The sequence below is a fragment of the Elephas maximus genome, chromosome 17 (genome assembly GCF_024166365.1).
Source record: "Elephas maximus indicus isolate mEleMax1 chromosome 17, mEleMax1 primary haplotype, whole genome shotgun sequence".
In the NCBI taxonomy this organism is placed as follows: domain Eukaryota; kingdom Metazoa; phylum Chordata; class Mammalia; order Proboscidea; family Elephantidae; genus Elephas; species Elephas maximus.
The window spans coordinates 22,192,857-22,215,058 of NC_064835.1; the positions used below are offsets into that span (position 1 = coordinate 22,192,857).

At 38.1% G+C, this 22,202-nt stretch overlaps 2 protein-coding genes across 3 annotated transcripts in view; both read right to left on the reverse strand.

Moving 5' to 3' along the window:
* LOC126060636 (olfactory receptor 150-like) overlaps positions 1-22,202 on the reverse strand; it is an 881,095-nt gene that overhangs the window by 85,018 nt on the left and 773,875 nt on the right. The window lies entirely within an intron of this gene.
* Positions 13,112-14,062, reverse strand: LOC126060932 (olfactory receptor 8G1-like). The gene has a single exon (XM_049857329.1). It carries the CDS (start codon positions 14,060-14,062, stop codon positions 13,112-13,114), a length of 951 nt encoding a protein of 316 aa, XP_049713286.1.

Consider the following 22,202-nt stretch of genomic DNA (forward strand, 5'->3'; position numbering starts at 1 on the left):
CCATAATTTTAATCTTTTTTAATTTATTTAAGGTTTAGAGAAGTAGTTCATTGTATTTGCTACTGTTGCTCTTTGTAGTTTTGGGGAATATTTTTATTGAACATTTACTCTGTGCCACATACAACTGTAAATTTGTTACATTTATGAGCACATTTAAGCTTCTCCCAGCCCATAGTGGAAGATAATAATAGATTGAATCAGGGAGCAGTTTCGTATGACTTAACTTAGTATATCATGCCATTAAAAAAATAATGGAGCTGAGGCACAGAGAGGTAATTTGCCTACACTTACCCAGATAGTAATTTGTACCTTATTTGCTCATAAAATGATTACATTTAGTATGCTATATATTGAAATCATGCATTCGTTCATTTAACCATGTGCAAAACACCATGTTGTGTTAGGATATACCCTTACAAATACAAAACTGTATCTTTAAACAAATTTGTCTAAACTGAACTTAATACATATTTTATAAAGACTTGGATAGCATTTACCCTGATGGCACAGTGATGAAAGATATCTCCTGATAACCGATAACTCGGTGGTTCAAAACCACCAGTGGTTCCAAAAGAGAAAAATGTGGCAGCTTGCTTTCATAGAGATTTTTAGCCATGGAAACCCTATAGGGTTACTCTGAGTTGAAATTGACCTCACTGTAGTGGATTAGGTTATTTTGGCTTTGTACATCAAATAATGTTTGAAGCACTCTACAGCTTTAGTCCTCGTGTGTTTACCTATATGCAATCCTCTTTTATGAATGAGGATACTGAAGCACAGTAAGGTTGATCAACTTTTGAGCATGAAGACAGTATCAGTAATTATGCAAATAAATTGGCCTCAACCCACCTGGAGCAAAGGAGAATGAAGAACACCAAAGACACAAGGTAAATATGAGCCCAAGAGACAGAAAAGGACACATAAACCAGAGACTCCATCAGCCTGAGACCCAAAGAACTAGATGGTGCCCAGCTACCGCCAGTCATTCCCTTGACAGGCAACACAACAGAGAGTCCCTCATGGAGCAGTAGAACAGTGGGATGCAGATCTTAAATTCTTATAAAAAGACCAGGCTTAATGGTCTGACTGAGACCTGAGGGACTCTGATGGTCAAGATAGCCCAAGAGTGGAAGCATTCCCGAAACCAACTCTACAGACAGGGATTGGCCTGGAATATAAGATAGACAATGATACTGGTGAGGAGTGAACTTCGTGGCTAAAGAAGACATATGGGAGTATGTGGGCAACTCCTTTTTGGTGGCGAGATGAGAAGGAAGAAAAGGACAGGAACTGGTCGAATGGACAAGGGGAATAGAGGGTTGGGAGGAGGAATGTGCTGTCCCATTAAGGGGAAAGCAGCTGGAAGAACATGGTGGGTTGTATATGGCTTTTTTTATGAGACTGACTTGATTTGTAAACTTTCACGTAAAGCACAATTAAAAAAAAAAGTAAAAAAATAATAATTGTGCAAAGATAACATTTACTAACCAAAATTGTGCCTAGTAAGCTGAGACTATAAATTTCTGTTTTTTTTCTTTCCTCTTGCAAATGTAGACCAAGATGTTTGTCTTAGTAAAAATCTACATCACACTGGTGACTAGTATTGTACTTAGACTGAAATCCATAATGCATGTTACATGTGGTCTACTAAACCCCATCTCTGCAATCTGTAACTTCCTTCTGTAGCAAACACACCTGAAATATATGATATAAAAACTGGCAAGTGTAGAAGACAAGTAATGTTTGACTCACAAAACCCTTCACATGTTTTAGCAATATGCATAGTCTTCTGACCTCCAACATTTTAGACACGAAGTCAAATTAAAGTAATAGACCTATCATAGCCTACTGCTCTTCAGGCCAAAGGAGTGGAATTAAAAAATAAATAAGTAAGCCCACTGCCATCCAGTCGATTGGCAGTTCCAGAGTAGAATTGCCCCATAGGGTTTCTAAGGAGCAGCTGGTGGATTCAAACTGCCATCCTTTTTGGCTAGCAACCAAATGCTTAACCACTGTGCCACCGGGGGTCCCTAGAATTTTTAGAGGATGCTAAATTTGTCAATCATTGAGGAAAACTATCTGAGTCTCAGCCATAAGCATCACAGACTTTTAATTCTCTCAGGTATGAGTCAAAATTCAGAAAACAAATATTTACACTAAGTCTAAATTATTAATAGCATTTATCATTCTACAGCAATGACACCTTTATTTTGACTACTTTTCTATATCTTGAGAGGTCATTGTAAGTCAGTTCCATTTGTAGCCATCTTTTATAATCTCTACATTTAGAAAAAACAGCAGCATACCCATCCAGTGACACCAGATTCACTCTTTCTTGTTTCTTTGTTATGGATGGAAAGGGAATCTCTCTAATTCTCTGTTATTCCCTGTTTTAGTTGGGTAGATGCCCAGCTGGAGGGGGCAAGAGTTTGCCCTTCCAGCCAACTTTAGCCCACAGGTTGACCTTTATCACCCTGTGCACATTGATTATATAGGAAAGGTCTCTCTGTAAGAAGAAAGAAGAAAATGCATTCCTGTCATGACATAAATAGTTTATACTGTCAAGCTCTTAAGTGACTTTGGCTGTTCAGTTATGTACTTCCTCTTAATTGTCTAGAGATTATAAAAACCCATTGACATTCATTGTCTCATTTCAGTAAATCCCTGTAAAGATTTGGTGCAAATTGTGATGGTTAAGATTATGTATTAACTTGGTTGGGCCGTGATTCTCAGTGGTTTGGCAATTATGATGTAGTTTGACAGCTATGTAATGACATAATTACCTCCATGAGATCTGGGATAATGTAATCACCTCCATGATGAGATCTGTTATGAGAGGCCAATCAGTTGGAAGGGAGTTTCTTTTGGGGTGCACCTGCGTTCAATATGGGTGGACTTTCCAGGAAAGCTCCAGGGCTTTTCTTTGCTCTGGATACTACAGCTATCTCCTGTTCATCTGACCTCTGGTTCTTGGAACTTGAGCTAGCTGCTTACCTGGCCATCTTGGTATTCTTCAGCCTTCATAGTCTCTGAGCCAGAGTTCTGCCAGCTTACCTGCCAATCTTGGGTTCACCAACCCCTGAAGCTACATGGGTAAGGAGAAGCCTACAGCCTGACCCAGGGATTTGGAACTTACTAGCCTCTACAACCACGTGAGCCATTTTTTCCTCTCTTATCCATATATATATGTATTTATATATGTACCTATATATGTTGTCAGATGCTGTCAAGTCTGTTCCTACTCGTAGTGACACTATGTACAACAGAAAGAAACACTGCCTGGTCCTGCGCCATTCTCACAGTCATAGTTATGATTGAGCCCATTGTAGCCACTGTGTCAATCCATCTAGTTGAGGGTCTTCCTCTTTTTCACTAACACTCTACTTAATCACGCATGATGTCCTTCTCCAGGGACTAATACCTTCTGATAACATGTCCAAAGTATGTGAAGTCTTGCTATCTTTACTTCTAAGGAGCATTCTGGCTGAACTTCTTCCAAGACAGATTTGTTCATTCTTTTGGTTATCAGCCGAGCTCTTTCAACAGTCTGCCACCAGGGCTTCTTAACAATAACTGTAGTAATAAAAATTAATTTTGATATCACACAGAGAATAGAAAACACAGAATGGGGTTCCAGGGAATTACAGTATCTATTCTGCACACATGGGGCAGGCTGCTACCCTCTGGAGGTAAGAAATTCTTTCCTTAATTCACACTTTCTCTACATGCCTCTTTGATTTTGTCGTGAATGCCATTATGAGTTTTAAGGTGTAATTGCCCCTGCCTTTGTATAATTAGTATTTACCAAAGAAATGACCCTGGAATGATTCTTCTGTTAAAGAGAACAGATTAGCAAATACTTGATTCCTACTTGAAAGCACTTAGGGACAAAAAAAAATCCAATTTTTCATTGCATGACTGTAATTACAGAATATTGCAAAGAGAAAATTCCAATTTATTTCCTAAAGATGCAGTTTTGTTGGTAGCACCCCCCCCACCCAAGATAAACATTTTTTATATCATCCAAACCCAGAAAACCAAGCCTACTGCTGTTGAGTTGATTCCCACTCATAGAAACCCAAAAGGAGAGTGGTGCTCTCCCATATGGTTTCTTAGATTGTACGTCTTCACAGAAGCAGACTGCCATGTCTTTCTCCTGTGGATCAGGGTGGTGGGTTCCTACCACCAACCTTTCGGTTAGTGGCCAAGCCCTTTAACCACTGCACCACCAGGGCTCCACTTCGTATAACAGGTTATTAAAATATGTAGCTTTAAGATATGTTGAATATAATATTATTCACCATTACTTTAAAGAGATGATCTAATGACTCTTCTGAAAGTCAGCATTTGTTGAATAATTGAAGAATATTACACACACACATATATATCTACCTATCTATTAAAAGTCTCTCAAAGTAAGAAGACTTCACACATAATTGACTCACTGAAATTAAGCTCTCCCTTAAGTGGGGGCAGGCCTGCCCCGTTAGATTTTGTTCGTTTTAATTTCTACCACCCCTGGCTTAAATAATTAAATTAGCCAATCTCACTCTTCACCTCAGGGGTTGCAGTATTTTATTTTCTAAAATATTATTATCTAATTAATAAGTATTTTTGAAAAGAACTAATGTTTACATTATTCAATCACGCTTTCATTTCTGTTTGTTCACTTCATTTTTTTTTACTGTTATCAGAATTTTACTTTCTAAAATATTGAAATAAAAATTTTTTCCACTTACTGAAAATTTCTACAGTAAGTTTTCATTTTCTATTGACCTCAAGACTAATTATGTTGAGTCTGACATTCAAAGCTTTCTGGCTCTGCTTCCAATCTATATTGGCCATTTAATTTCTCTATTTTCCTTTCCAGCTGAGATGTTTCAACAAACAGATGCAGCACTGGAAGTGTTCAATTGTCTATGTCAAGAAATTTGGAAGACAGCTTCCTGGTGAACTGACTGGAAGAGATGCATAATTGTGCCCATTCCAAAGAAAGGTGATAAAACAGAGTGCTTGATATAATGGAATAATATCATTTTTATCACACGTAAGTAAAATTTTTACTGAGGATCATTAAAAAACAGTTGCAGCAGTGCATCAAAAGGGAACTGTCAGAAGTTCAAGCCAAACTCAGAAAAGGACGTGGAATGAGGATATCATTGCTGAATGCCAAATGGATCTTGGCTGAAAGTAGAGAGTGCAAGTTAACCTTTGTTTTAGGGTCTATGCATAGACATTCGACAGTGTGGTTCATAACAGCTTATGGATAACACCACAAAGAATCGGTATTGCACAACACTTAATTGTGCTCATTAGGAACCTGTACATAGATCAAGAGGCAGTCGTTTGAACAGAAGAAGGGAATACTGTGTTGTTTAAAGTCAGGAAATGTGTGCATCAGGATGGTATCCTTTCACCATACTTATTCAATCTGTATGCTGAGCAAATAATCCAAGTTGATCTATATTAAGAAGAATGCAGTATCAGGATAGGAGAAGACTTATTAACAACCTGTGTTATGCAGATGAAGGATGGTGCAATTTTGCTCTGCTGCAAGTGAAGAGGACTTAAAATGCAAAGTTATGAAGATCAAAGACTATAGCCTTCAGTATGGACTGCACTTCAACATAAAGAAAACAAAAATCTTCACGACTGGACCAATAAGCAACAAAATGATAAACTGAGAAAATATTGAAGTTGTCAAGGATTTTATTTTACTTGAATCCTCAACCAACACCCATGGAAACAGCAGTCAAGAATCAAATATCTTATGGCATTGGGCAAATCTGCTGCAAAAGATCTCTTTAAACTGTTAAAAAGCAAAGATGTCACGTGGAGGACTAAGGTGCACCTGACTCAAGCCATGGTGTTTTCAATTGCCTCATATGCATTCAAAAGCTGCACAATGAACAAGGAAGACCGAAGAATTGGCATCTTTGAATTATGGTGTTGACGAAGAATATTGAATATACCATGGACCGTCAAAATAACAAATAAATCTGCCTTGAAGAAGTACTGCCAGAAAGCTCTTTAGAAGCCTGATGGCAAAACTTCATGTCAAATACTTTGGATATGTTATCAGGAGGGATTAGTCCCTGGAAAAGGACATCATGCTTGGTGAAGTAGGATGTCAGCACAAAAGAGGAAGACCCTCGGTGGGATGGACTGACACAGTGGCTGCAACAATGGGCTCAGGCATAATAAAGATCGTGAGGATGGTTCAGACTGTTTGCTTGTGTTGCACGTAGGGTCCCTGAGTCGGAACTGGCTCCACGGCACCTAACAACAATATATTCAGTGGACAGAAGCACAGTCATAGAGGGAGCTAGTGATGCTTGGTGTGTAGAGAAACCTCAGGGAGTCCTTTGACCTCCTACAGTTACCTTTGGCCTGAGTAACACTTCGAGTAAAATCATGAATCTTGGAATCAAATTTCTCAAGTGTGTTTCCAGGCTTAACTGCTTTTTGTTTGAAACTTGACAGGTTATGCAAACTCTTTGAGATTTAATTTCTTCATCTTTGAAAGGAGAATAGTACTAGAGCTTGCCCTGGGGGAATATTGTAAATATTAAATAAAGTGATGCACTTGGTTGTTTGGTACAGGGTTTGACATCTTATAAAATCTCAGTAATGTATGTTACCCTCATTACCATTATTGTCATCATAGTTCTTTCTTGTTTGTATATTATTTAAAAATGAAACTATAGTTCTTGTAATTCTAGACAGTTTTTGTTTTTATTCTCCATATTTCTGTATATGTAGTCATTGTAATATAGGCTTGAAGAAAGAGGTGGCCTGAAAGGGAATTTTGGACATGTATAGGGGAAAGAAGTGTCAATGAACCCATAAATTTCAAGAATTAACTGAACAAATTACATATATCAGCAAACCAAAGACCTGTTTCTGATAGGACACTGTAGCATGGATTCTATTCATGCCCATGCTTTATTTTCTAGAATTTCCTTCAGGACAAATTTGACATTCTTGTCACTATGAGTCAGAATCGACTCAATAGCAGTGGATTTGGTTTTTGGTTGGTATTCCTCTGACTGTAGATCATGGGGTTCAGCATTGGTACAATAGTACAGAATACAAGGGACACTTTGCCTTGGTCCATGGAGCTGACATTTGATGGCTATAGGTACATAAATGCTGCAGAACCATGAAAGACTGTAACAGCCAAGATGAGGCAACCAAAGTGCTAAAGGCTTGGGACCTGCCCTCAGTGGAGCTACTGTGGAGAATGCTACTAATGATGAATATGTAGGAGGCAAGGATGGTTAAGGAAGGAGTCAATATGTGAAATGCATCCAAACCCAGAACCAGTAATTCATTGATGTAGACACTGGAGCAGGAAAGCTCCAGGAGAGGAAAGAGGTCACAGAAATAATGTTTAACCACATTGGTCTTACAGAAAAAGAGTTTCAATATAAAGCCTGTATGAATTGTACACCCAGTACTGCACAAAATATGAACTCCCACTGTGAGCCAGAAGCAGATGTGATAAGACATAATAGTAACATTATAAACAAAGGATTACAGATGGCAGCATAGTGATCATATGCCATTTCTGCCAGCATGTGACACTTTGCAATAGCAAAAATAATAAAGAAGTAGAGCTGCGCTGAGTCGTGCATTCAGGGTAGGAAATGGGGTTCTTCTGTCACAAAGTTCACGATCATTTTGGGGGTAATGACAGTGGACTGGCAGAGATCAGTGAAGGACAAACTGCTGAGGAAATAGTACATGGGGGTGTGCAGGTGAGAACTGAGTCCAGTCAGTGTGATCATGCCCACGTTCCCCACCACAGTGACCACATAGATTCCTAGGAAGAGGAAGAAGAAGGGCAGCAGGAGTTCAGTTGGTTCTGTTAGCCCAGAGAGAATAAACTTAGTTACTGAGGAATGACTTCTATGGTCCGTTATCCTCTCAGCCTCAGCAGGTTCTAAAACAGAGAAAATAAGTTCACTTTGTGTATGTGTTTGTGTGTGTGTGTGTGTGTGTATGGACATGTGTGTAATTCTGTGGAGGTCCTTAATTTCGCCCTGATCAGAAGAGATTAATGTTCCAGGGATCTCTTGAGCATCTCGTGTGCATCTGGAAAATCCATTGATGGTGGTTGACCACATGAGGAATTATATATAGACTTTGAGGATCTTATAATTAAGATATTCTATAAATTTTTAAAACACAAATTTGTGTATTTTTTTGGTCAGTCAAAAGGAATGGTACTAGTGTTTTGTTTTGTTTTTTTTTGCCAAGGTGTTTTTCTTTTGCTCCCATATTCTATATAAATACATTAATGTCATACTAAAAGGAATAATAATTATATTTTCATTTGACAGAATAAGGAATAGTAGTGAATACTTTTTATAATTAATAGACATAAGTCTCATAAACCTGTGAAAACTACTAATTCTTTTCTGAGTTATTTTTCTCACTAGCATCCTGACTCAAAATAGCTGAAGGACTGGACAGCTGCCAAGACCTTTTCGTCCTGAGGCTTTGTGGCTCTTTGTCCCAGCTTCCTTCACACAGACTACAAGGCAGAGATATACCTGCCTGGCTGATCCCATACTCAATGTCAACAGCTTCTCCAAGAGTGAGGTATTGTTTTCTACTGTTTCTAGTTGAACAATCCCAGGGACATAATAAATATAATGACATAAATTTACGTCACATATTCCACCACTGTGGCCTGGGGAGCAGTAGATAAGATTGGTCTACACTTTAATTTGACTTCATGGCTGAAGTGGTAGAGGTTAGAAGGCTACGCGTATTACTAAAATATATGAAGGGTTTTAAAAGACAGACACAAGAAGTCTTCTATGGTGGTCAGAATTTATAATCATGTTTACTACAGAAGTTAAAGATTGCGGGGATGTGGCTTAGCAGAGGACATGCAACATACTATTATGGATTCCAGTCTAAGTACAATACTGGTCACCAGTATGATGCAGAATTTTACAAAGACACGTATCTTTAGTCTACATTTGCAAAGAAAACAAACAGATTCTACAAAACAGAAATTGGTAGTTCTACTTAAGACTCAAGTAAAAACTGTTCAGCTGAGATACAATACATGGAATATAGAGAAACTGGAAAACGTCCGGAAAATATTTAGAAACCTTGCATTTTGAGGAATAGTTGAAAGAACTGGGGATACATAAATAGCAAAAAAAAAAAAAAAGATACATGTAGCATCTGATAATTATCTTCAAATGGTTACAATTTTCCTATGTTTAAGAGGTATTGGGCTCTTTTTAAAGGGATCCTTGGTGGTGCAGTGGTGAAGAGCTTTGCTGCTAACCAAAGGGATGGTGATTTAAACCCACCAGCTGCTGCATGGTAGAAAGATGTGGCAGTCTTCTCTGCACAGATTACAGCATTGAAAACCCTGATGCACGGTTCTACTCTGTACTGTAGGGCAGCTACGAGTTTCAATTGACTAGACATCAATGGGTGTTTTGGACTTTTTTAATGTGTCTTCAAGAGACTGAAGTAAAGCAAACTTCTGGAAACCATGGAGAGACATATTTTGCTTCACAAGAAGTAAGAACATGCTAGCAGTCAGACATCTCCAGAAATGGAATCAGCTTCTTGAGTGCGTAACCACCTACTCACAATTAGAACTGTTCAAGCATAGCTTGTATCACCACTTGGCATTTATATTGTTCAAGGACAAAAGCACTGCATGGAACATTGGATATATCGTCTTTAATACCTCTCAATTCCACCTTTTCATGATTTTATCAATTTAATGGTCATGATTGTTCGACAATCCTGCGTTCACATCTCAGCTCAGTCACTTAGTTGCTATGTGAACTTCAGCAAACTACTTTTACTCTCCAAACCTCTGGGGGGAAAAAAAATGGACATGTTAATATCTATCTCTTGGTAGTAGTATGAGAACTAAATAAAACGATACCTGGAAGGTGCTTAGTACAATTATTGGGTGTTGGCAAGAACTTCATAAGTGGTACTGTTGTTTTAATCACAGTCTATTGGGTTTCTCTCTAAAATATCTTCCATTTACCCAACATGTTCATTCCCACAATGATGACCATAATTCATTTTCTTAGCCTCTCTTTCCTGTTCGTCCTTTTTACGTTAATACACATAATAAAGAGATTCACAATCATTTTTCTGAACATTAATTTCTTAAATGACATCGATATTCTCCATGGTCTTTAAATAAAGTTAAGACTAATTTTCATGTCATTCAAAGATTGGTATCTAACAACAAATTAGTTTTATTATAATTTCTTCTTTTATTTCCTTACAAGTAGTAGTTAAGAGCACAGCTGTTCACCAAAAGGTCAACAGTTCAAATCCACCAGCTGCTCCTTGGAAACACTATGGGGCAGTTCTACTCTCTCCTATAGGGTTGCTATGAGTCAGAATCAACTCGACTGCCACATAACAACAGCAAGAATCACATACTTTGGCTATGCCACAAAAGGGCCTTTGGTATGCTTTTGGTTTTGACCCATCGTGTTTCCTTAATTTTCTCCTTCTTCCAATTCCTGTCCCCTGAAATCTAATATTTAAGGTATAATAGAAAACTCAAATTCATAAGACCATTTTCTGTATATCCATGAATGTGTTCATGTTGACATTTATCACTTAATCATTTAATTCTGTATTACTTATGAAGATTTGTTTACTGGTTTTTCTGCTTCCATACACTTAAACTCAAAAAAGCATCTAGCACAGTGGCTGTCAAGTATGTGGTTAGATGAAATTTTTAGAGATAAGTTAACATAGACTAAACATAAGTGAACAAGGATATCTCTGTGCCTGAATTGAAATGAATAAACAGTGTTTGCTATAATTTTATAGCGTAGGGGAAAGGGAGATGATAAGGAAATTGTGTGTGTAAATATCACAGTGAGGTTGTTATTGACTGAATTATGCCCCCCCCACCCCGACCTAAGTGTCTGTTATTATAATCCCAGTTGGGAATGTGTTGTCTTTGTTGCAAGACTAGTGTGGGGTGTATTTTAAGTCAATTTCTTTTGAGACATAAAAAGAGATTAAAGAAGCAAGAGAAGCAAAGATGAGGGACAAGAGATGTCAAGCCACATGAAGTTTGCCCAGGAGCAGAAGCTCAGAAGAGACAAGGACCTTCCTCCAGAGCCTACAAAGAAAAAGCAAAAAAGCCTCCCTCTAGAGCTTGGACCCTGAATTCAGACTTCTAGCCTCCTAAATTGTGACAAAATAAATTTCTGTTTGTTGAAGCCATTCACTTGTGGATTTTCTGATATAGCAGCACTAAATAAGTAAGACAGAGGACAAGTGGAGATACATAATTAGTTATGTTCATCATTAAGTACATTGGGACTGAGGCTAGAGCAGAGAACTCTAAGATTCTAAGAATTGAAGACTGCAATTCAAACACAATCCTCCTTCTCCCTAATTACTTCAGTGCTGTACATTTTTCGCTTCCATTATTCTGCAGGGGGAAATGATTCTGATGATCCCGATAGATAGTTCTGAATATTAACCTTGCAGTACTCTGATGCTGAGTGAGGCATAACCTTAAAGTCTCCTTTGGCAACTATTATGAATCACTGGTCTTGATCTCTTATGATGCTCTTGTCCAAGGCCATGAGGCATTTTGCATTGGTTTGTTGATATGACAGAAAGAATTTGTACTCTTGGTATAGAGGCTAAGGGGCTGAACAGAAACAATCATAACGTCTCCCACTAGATTCATAACCTATGTCATAAAACAATATGTGTGCCAACAGTTTAATGAGAAACTAGGTTATTCTGTAAACCTTCATCTAAAGTGCAATAAAAAATATATGTGTCTATGTGGGAGCTCAGCAACTGGCAGGAGGAGCTTGTGGGAGCTGGTGCCACCAATAAAAAAAAATATATAGCTGCTGAGAATTATAAATAGGAGTAAGTCCAAGTCAACTGGTTTGATTTTTTGTTTATTTTGTTTATTATTATTTTTTCGTTGTTGTTATTGTTGGTTTATGGCCCCTATGGAGGAGTAACAAAAGTTTTCTGGTTACTGTTCTAAAAAGTAGCAATGGGATCTTAGCTGAGAAAGGGAAAGAGGAGGGAATTTACTATTTGGAAGTCTTCCCAAATTATCAAAGGAGTCACATTTTCTATTTTAAACTCCTCTCTACAAGGTAAGGAAGAAGATGCACAAATTTTCACTTGAAGCCCCAGGCAATTATTAAGTGTCTACAAAATGATTCTGCCAACAATTTTTTTTTTCCCCAGAATAAATATTGAGCCTTTGGGCAAGGCAGGTCTGAGTAATTAGTCAGAAAATAAGTTCTCAATTTTAACTTCTACCTGTGAATAAGTGATCTGTATGGTTTAATGCATAATCAAAAATGTCACTTCTACATCTATGATTCTAAAATATTGGTGAAAAGAAAAAAAAAACTTTTAGAAATAGGGGAAAATGAATATAGGATCTCAGGGAAACGAAGGTGGTAGTGCAATGCTAAAACTGTGAGGAAAAGAATGTTACAAAAGAAATAATTAAAAATACACACAGTGTATTCAGCCCTGGTTAATCTACAAATCTTTTCTAACATAGAGTTATCATCTTGTGGGCAGGAATTATGCCTTATCATCCAACATCTGCCCCCATTTTCCTTAATATGGATTTCTACACTTAGTAACTAGTAGGGAATTAATTTTGTAGAATTCAAATGATTAAAAATGATTTATTTTAGCGTTTGTTTCTTTTTAGTTTATTTGCACAATTATTAATAAACAGGAGCCAATATGCAAAGTATTAAGAATATCAAAAGATACAGACCAAATAGATCATAGCGTGAATTATGATAGGTAAGTCTTATCTAACCAAATATCATTTCCCATGTATTTAAATTATAATCTCCCCACATGAAGTCTTTTGAAGTTTTAAAAAAAAAAGATTAGAGGTAATATGGGTTACCTCTGGGTCTTCCTAGAATCATCACTGCCCTCCATGTGACTACCCTCCCAATGACCTTATGAATCCAGTCTCATCCTTGGGACCTTTCTTATAAATAATCAAGTGTTGGTAGTAATCTCACTACTTGTGTATGTATGTTGCTGTCTCTGGACTCATTCCTTACTGAATATTCTCCAAGAATCATGAATCTTTGCTAATGCAAAAGAGTCTTTTCTCGATGATTTTATTTAGAGCAGCTTTGACATCCTTATTCCTCAGGCTGTAGATCAAGGGGTTCAGCATTGGCACAATAATGGTGTAAAACACGGAAGACACTTTGCTTTGGTCCATGGAGCTGACGTTTGATGGCTTCAGGTACATGAATGCTAGAGAACCATAGAATAGTGTAACAGCCAAGAAGTGGGAGCTGCATGTGCTGAAGGCTTTGGACCTGCCCTCAATGGAGTGGATTCGCAGTATGCTGGCAATGATGGAGACATAGGAGCCAAGGATGGTCAAGGTTGGAGCAACAACATTAAATGCACTGAAGCACAAAACTACCACCTCATTGATATAAGTGCTGGAGCAGGAGAGCTCTAGTAGTGGTAAAACATCACAGAAGTAATGGTTGATAATTTTAACATTGCAGAAAACCACTGTTAGCATGCAACCTGTGTGAGCTGTGGCACCAATCAAGCCCATCACATATACCTCAACTATCAGGCAGGAGCAGACTTGGTGAGACATGGTGACATTGTAAAGCAATGGCTTGCAGATGGCAACATAGCGATCATATGCCATCATAGCCAGCATATGAGACTCTGCAATAGCAAAAACAACAAAGAAATAGAGCTGAGTCATGCATTCAGGGTAGGAGATGGTGTTCTTCTCTGTCACAAAGTTCACCAGCATTTTGGGAGTAATGACAGTGGAATAGCAAAGATCAATGAAGCACAAGCTGCTGAGGAAATAGTACATGGGTATGTGCAGGTGAGAACTAAGCCCAATCAGTGTCATCACGCCCAGGTTCCCCATCACTGTGACCACATAGGTTCCTAGGAAGAAAAGAAAGAGGGGGAGCTGGAGTTCTGGTTTGTCTGTTAGCCCAGAGAGGATGAACTCAGTCACTGTGGAGTGATTTCCTGTTTCCATTTTCTTCCAGGAATTCTATGGAGGAAGAGAGGAGGAAATTTGAGGTATGTGCTTATTCATACAGTGTGAAACAGATGCAAATCTTATCATTCAAATATCTCCCATTCTCTCTCCCTGTCCCTGCTCTACGTTGGAAGTTACAGACTCTGGGATCCCAGTATTATTGGTCATGCAAATAAACATCACATGGAACTATATCTTTTTTTGTTTCTGTGTTATAGGGGTGGGCCTTAGTACTGACCAGACTCTAAACATTCAAAAACAGTTCTTATAACTTAAAATTTTCAGTGTTCTGAGCCCTATTGGTGCAATGGTTAAGCACTTGGCTGTTAACTGGAAGGTTGGCAGTTCAAACCCACCAAGTGGCTCTGTGGAAGAAATCTGCTTCTGTAAAGATTACAGCATAGAAAGCTCTATGGTGTAGTTTTGTTCCATAAAATGTAGGATCTATAAGAGTTGAAAATCTACTCAATGACACCTAACAACAACAACAAAGCATTTTCCTTGCCTATTTACACTCTTATCAATTCTTCTGCAAAACATAGACTACCAGGTACTAAGTACTGGTTGCCATCGAGTTGATCTGACTCATGCTAATCCCATATGTGTCAAAGTAGAGCTACGCTCCACAGGATTTTCAGTAGCTGATTTTTTGGAAGTGTATCACCTGGACTTTTTTCTCTGGCACCTTAAACATTTGCACTATACAGGGATTACACAATTACTAATATACTTATTTTGCATATTAGATCACTAAAGCTCATAGTTGTTTAATTTTTTCCCATAGCCAGGGATATTATAAGAAGTGATCAGTATATGACAGAAGGTCTGTCCATCTCTATATGGGTCTTCCCCATTTCACCTTCCATTTCTTCTTTTAGCTGCTCATGTCTGCTCTCCTATCTTATCTCTGTCATGTCAGAGAAAACATTCACTGCAATTAATGTCAGGCAAATGTTAATGCAAAGTACAAAAGTAATGTAATGACCACTGATGTAGTCTGGTTTCCCTTTAGAGAATACATTGGCTATTGGCACTAATTCAAAACTACAGAAATAGTGGCTCTGGAAAGTAACTGAATGGCCAACATTAAGTATATCACTCAAACTGAGCATCACATATTGGAAGGAAGTGTATTTTCTAATGAGGAGAACCCACAAGTTTCTATGACTAAAGGTAAAACTCATTCATTCCCAAACCACCCTGTGCTACGTACTTTTGATCAAAAAAAGAATTCAAAGATATCTTCAAAGATTGATGGTATGTCAAAAACAAAGAAAAGCGAGTTGAAGTCAGAATGAATGTGAGGGTGATATTACTATTTATTATAGGGTGACATTACTATTTATTATAGGGTGATATTATTCAGTGCATAACATGTGTCATAGATTGAATTGTGTCCCCCCCCAAAATTCATGTCAAATTGGCTGTGCCATGATTCCCAATATTGTGTGATTGTTCACCATTTTATCATCTGATGTGATTTTCCTGTGTTGTAAATCCTATTTCTAGGATGTTAATGAGGTGGGATTAGAGACAGTTATGTTAATGGGGCAGGACTCAATCTACAAGATTAGGTTGCATCTTAAGGCAATCTCTTTTGAGATATGAGAGAGAAGTGAACAGAGAGACAAGGGAACCTCATACTACCAAGAAAGCAGAGCCAGGAGTCTTTGGACCCAGGGTCCCTGATCTGAAAGGCTCCTAAACCAGGGGAAGACTGATGACAAGGACATTCTTCCAGGGCTGACGGACAGAGGTAGATTTCCCTTGAAGCTGGTACCCTGAATTCAGGTGTCTGGCCTCCTAGAATGTGAGAGAATAAATTTCTATTTGTTAAAGCCACCCACTTGTGGTATTTGTGTTATAGCAGCACTAGATAACTAAGACATCACATGCTTAGAACTGTCCAGGCACTTCATAATTTTTATTTGATGTATTTTCCCCAGCAACCCTACACAGTATGAGCTTATTATTCTTATTTTATGGATGAAAAAAACTGAAACTTGAGAGACTAAAGTGAGTTATTAATGGTGACCCTGTGGATTTTCAATATAGATGTGGATGATGGATTCCAAATAATACAGATAAATTTGATATGTCGATGGGCAATAAAATTTGTAATGAAAGACTTGAATGAATGCTGACATCTTCTGGAAATACCAATCTGCTTAAAAAAAAAATGTACAATATACATGTGAGATTCAAAGTTATAAGAGCTAAAAAAAAGTGATAGCAATAATTAACATTTTTGTGTGATTCCATTTTTTTTTTTTTCCAATTAGATCAGGATCTAGACTAGATTCCACAGTGGTGATTCCTGTACTTCTCATTTATCCATGCTCAGAATGCTCAATGAATGGTGGGCAGTTGAAGGAATATAACTAATTTTACAACTTGAAATTTATCAAAAAGCCATTATCTTTCCCAAATTGTCAATTTCATTTAAATTCTAATAAGAGTAAGGTGTTATTTTGCCACTAAAATGTTTGCTGAAGGTATCTGTGCTTACATTGTGCAAGGGATACCTAAAAACAAGCAAATAGAAAGCCAAAATTGCACCTTCTGTGGAGTACTCTGCTTTCATGTCTCAAGATGTTTCAAGTACAACAATAATGATGAAGGTTATTATAAGGTAATCTCAATCTTTGATATTGGGAATTTACACATGCTTATTACTTTGTGGATTATTGCTAAAACTAAAGTCCTCTAAAGTTTTAAATAATTATATTTTGAAAGGTTTTTGTTTGTTAAGAAGAAATAGTTTCCTCTTGTTGTTGGAACTTCTTATCTATAGTAGAGTTTACCCATGACTGTGAAGGAACCCTAAGAGTGAAGGCTTGTTAGTCTTCAGATAACATAATACTAAAATAATGATTTAAAAGTGATTGCCTGGAATTTAGTAATAGTACCAGAAAAAACTGCTTACCTTCTCAGGTACATAATTAATTGACTTGTTTTGGAAACTAAAGTTAGTTGGAAACAAAGAAGAAGGATCAGTAGTTGGAAAATATGGCCTTGGTGATACAAGCTGCACGGGAGATTGCATGATTTAATTTTACAAGACCAGCAACTTATTCATTGGAAACACCTTTTACAACAATATAAACAGCTACTAAAAAAGTGGATGTAGTGAAATTGACTATATCTGTGGAAAAAGGTGATGGAAAACTCAATGTCATCAGTCAGAAGTCCAGAAGACAACTAAAGAACACATCATCAATTGCTCTTACGCAAATTCAAATTGAAGCTGAAAAAAATTAAAACAAGTCCACAAAAGCCAAAATATGACCTCAAGTTGTCCTACCTGGATTTAGAGACCACCTCCAGAATAGATTTCATGCACTGAACACTAATGATCAAAGACTAGACAAGCTATGGGATGACATCAAGGACATCATACATGCAGAAAGCAAAAGGTCATAAAAAGATAGAACAGTGGGTGGGGGGAGGCCAAAAATAGATGTCAGAAAAGAAGCAAAACTTGCTCTTAAATGTAGAATAGCTAAAGTGAAAGGAAGAATTGAGGAAGTGCAAAAGCTGAGCAGAAGATTTCAAAGGGTGAATCAAAAACAAAGTAAATAATTGTAACAAAATGTGCCAAGATCTGGAGTTAGAAAATCAAAAGGGAAGAACATGCTAAAGAACATACACAAATGACCTACAAACACATTTAAAGATCTTGAACATCATTTATCAATAGAAGCATGGAAATAAAAACACAATGAGCCACCACTTCTTACTCATTAGGATAACTATAATTCAAAAGAAAGGCAATAACAAGTTTTGACAAGGATGTGGAGAGATTGGAACTCTCATACGTTGCTGGTGGAATTGTAAAATGGTACAGCTGTTTAGGCAGTTCATCAAAATTTTAAATACAGAGTTAGCCATCAATTGCTGGCTCCTCACTACATAACCAAGATAATTGAAAACATGCGTACACATAAAAACTTGTACACAAATTACAGGGAAGAATTATTCATAGCAATCAAAGAGTGAAAATAGTCCAAATGTCCATCAAGAGACAATGGAATAAATAAAATGTGTTATGTCCATAAAATGGAATGTATTTCTCTAATAAGAAGGAATACCGAGACATGGAACATCACAAATGAAACTTGAAAATACCATATTAAATGAAAGAAACCATTCACAAAAGGCCACCTATTGTATGATTTCATTCATATGAAAAGTTCAATATAGATTTATAGAGACAGAAAATAACTTAGTGTCTGCCAGGTGGTAGGGGAAGAGGAGGGTGAAGAGTGACTGCCAATGAGTATGGGGATTTTTTCGGATGGGATGATGAAAATGTTCTAAAATTAGATAGTGGTGAGAGTTGTATAACACAACGAACATACTTAAAAACAATGAATTGTACCCTTTAAAGGGGTAAATTTTGTGGTATGTGATTATATGTCAAAGCTGCTAAAATATAATAACTACCACCACCACTATGGCAACAACAAAATAGTAACTGCATGCTGATAGTTCACCAGCCTCTTCTAAGCCTTCCCCATTTAGGTTACACCTGATGTATACCTCTTTATTCATTTTAAACATACCCTTAAGTTCTTCTCCAAACAATGGAATATTCCCCCAGTCCAAAAAAAGTAAGCTATTGGCTGAAAAACCATGACAATCCTTTACAATTACAGGCTTTTTTTCTCTCTAATACATTAGCAAGAAAAATGTAGGCCTTTCTAATCATGAATTATTAATAAGTTATACACATGTGATAGGCACATATTCTATTTAAAATTTTCTTCTATGTCTTTTACCAGATAAAGTGAATCAAGTAAAATAAACATAACATAAAAACAAACCAAATCCATTGTCATGAAGTCAATTCTGTCTCATAGTGACCCTATAGGACTGGGTAGAACTGCCCCATAGTGTTTCCAAGGCTCTAAATCTTTACAGAAGCAGACTGCCATGTCTTCCTCCCATTGAAAAGCCAGTGGGTTCTAACCATCCAACTTTTGGTTAGTAGCTGAGCGCTTAACCATGTGCCACCAGGGCTCCTTAAGCATAAGCTTCCAAAAAGACCCCATTGCTGTGGAGTTGATTCCAACTTATAACGACCCTATAGTACAGAGTAGAACTGCCCCATAGGCTTTCCTAGGTTGTAATATTTATGGGGGCAGATCGATAGTTCTTTTCTCCTATGGAACTGGTGGTGGGTTTGAACCTCGGCTTTCAATGGTTCTTTCCGATGCAACCATGGTTGAGGAAGCAAAGCCAGAACAGGCCCCTATTTCTTAAACTGGAGTGAACAGACACCATAACTAGAGGGAAAAATTATGTGTCGTAGCCCTGCTAGAAACTTAATCACCCTCTTAGAAAACAAAGACAGCGTACATGTTGCATATCAGCCAGATCTCATGTCAGATTTTGAGTAGAGTCAGAAACAACAGTCCCCAACTCAAAGGTGGCAGCCAACCATACCACTTTGAATGTGTGTGCCACTCTCCTTAGTCCTAGCAATAATCCAATCTCACACATCAGGCTACTGAAAGGACTTAGTCCCATAGTCCTCCCTATAGTCTCCCATTCCAGGGCGTCAATTCATAATTTTTCACATTCCAGTTATGGTTCTGAATCACCCAAATTAAAAAAAAAAAAAAATTGGGGATCTGTTCTGCTTTCAATTCATCTGCCATGACTGATCCACTTGGAACCAGTTGGAAGCCCTGGTTTGAACCTCCAACCTTTCAGTTAGCAGCCAAGCACTTAACCATTGTGCCACCAGGGCTCCTTAAACATAGCTTAAAACCCAAGCTAAACCCATTGCCACTGAGTCTATTCTGACTCATAGCGACCACATAGGACAGACTAGAACTGCCATAGAGGGTTTCCAAGGCTATAAATCTTTACAGAAGCAGACTGCCTTGACCTTCTCTCACGTATTGGCCAGTGTGTTTGAACAGCTGACGTTTTGGTTAGCAGCCAAGTACTTTAACCACTGCACCACAAATGGTCCTAAACATAGCTTAAAAAAAAAAAAAGGTCTGAAATCACAATATAGCTGCATAAATTGTCAGAAAACACCCAGCAGGTTTAAGTGAGGTATCCAGTAATGTGTTACCTGACATCAGCTTTCCTCTGACTTCCAAATAGGCAGTTTGCCATCTGCAGACAGCAACCCTCCCCAGCTCTGGGTCAGCTCCATACTTTATTGTGAGAAATTTAAAGATGTCTAGAGTACAAGCGGTTTGCACTTGGTTACCAACAGAACGGTTGGTGGTTTTAACTCAACAGCAGTGCTATGGAAGAAATGCTTGGCAATTTGTATCCATAAAGATTAGATCCAAAAAACTGTATGGAACTCAGTTCTATCCTTTAGCACAGGGGGTCACCACTTATCAGAATCAAATCAAGGGCAACAGGTTTAGACTATAAAAATGTCCATTCATAAACAAGCCAAACCTGCTGTTGCTCTTGTAACCCCAGAAAATGTGATTTACCAGTTAGTTAACTTTTATAAAATCTCAGATTTTTTTTTTATTATGTCCCTTTATTTGACCCCTATTAAAGGAGCTGAGCTGCTGTATCCTCCTGACTCTTTACAATGGCCAGTTGACTGTTTTCCCTGTATTCTTTGCCTCACAAGGCTGACCATTAACAATAGTAGCCCCCATCAGAGAAGCCCTAGTATCTATTGTACAATCTTTGTAACTCTGATTGCAGATGTGGGGCTGTGATCCATTACCAACATTTTTTATGTATATAACATGCACCTTCTACATTTGTTTGCCACCCATACTCTCCCCCACTGAGGTATTTTCGTAAATGTGCTCTGCTAATTTTTTACAAAATTCTGTTGAAAATTGGCATAGTGGCACTTCTGAAAATACCTCAGGGAAGAGTGGTTGGAAAACCAAAACAAAAGGCACAGGTAATTTGAGTAGAAATACGGGACATGTGACCAGCTCCCCCCTGAAAACTGACTCTGACACAGGCTTTTAATTCCTGTTGCTTTCTGTTCTGCCACCCTGTTTAACACCACCTGTCTGTTTGAATGCCCTGTGATTGCTGTTCGTGGAGGGTTCACAAAATCACCTTCCCTGTGTCAGTGGTCTTAGCAAGTCCAAGGGGGCACCAGAAAAGACTCAGAATGGTATTAAGTGGTACCACATTTATGAAAGACACCTGACTGAGGCAGCCTGTTAAGGAGGGGGGAGAGGGGAAGAAGATCATTTGTGAAGACACATCACCATTGTCAATGTCTATTCATGTGAAATTGTTGGGAGGAGGGGGTGACTTAGAGATTGCCCCTGTGTGCTCATTACCATCACTAAGCCCTGGATCACTGAAAGCTTCCACAAGAAGCCTGCATCTAGAAGGGTAAGTAGGAGTAAGCCAGGCTTGCACAATATTCAAAATTGAGAAGTATTAAACTAACAGAACTTCATGTTCAAACCATCTGCATCAAGAGAAAACAAAAGTCTAAAAATGCAATCCATCCCAAAAGATTCATTAAAAGGAACATAATATTCAGAAAAAGGGACATGGCAACTACACAAGATCGACTGCATCTAGTGAACCGTGCTTAGTATTAGGTGCTGTATTTTAGGATGACCATGTAAAAAATGTAATTATCCAGGCTACCACCACTGACTGCTCTAAGAGAGATCATAACAGAGGGTCCTGGACAGAGCTAGAAAAAAATGTAGAACAAAATTCAAACTCAGAAAGACCAGACTTGCTGGCCTGGTAGAGACTGGAGAAACCCTGAGAGTATGGCCCCCAGATGCCCTTTCAGCTCAGTAATGAGGTCACTCCTGAGGCTCACCCTTCAGCCAAAGATTGAACAGGCCCACGGAACAAAACAAGACTAAAGGGGTGCACCAGCCCTGGGGCAGGGACTGGAAGGCAGAATGAAACAGGAAAGCTGGTAATAGGGAACCCAGGATTGAGAAGGGAGACTGTTGACATGTCGTGGGGCTGTTAACTAATGTCGTAGAACAATGTGTGTACTAACTGTTTGTTGAGAAACTACTTTGTCTTGTAAACCTTCATCTAAAGTACAATTAAAAAAAAAGAATCAGCACAAGCTGGTTCTCATGAGGCAGAAGTTAAAGGTGTCCCAAATGTCCAACTTCTCTAGGCTGCTGTACCACCCCATCATCTCAAA

Bases quoted from the DNA above. Each gene is read 5' to 3' on its own strand.
- LOC126060932 (XM_049857329.1), bottom strand. From the start codon at position 14,062: ATGGAAACAGGAAATCACTCCACAGTGACTGAGTTCATCCTCTCTGGG.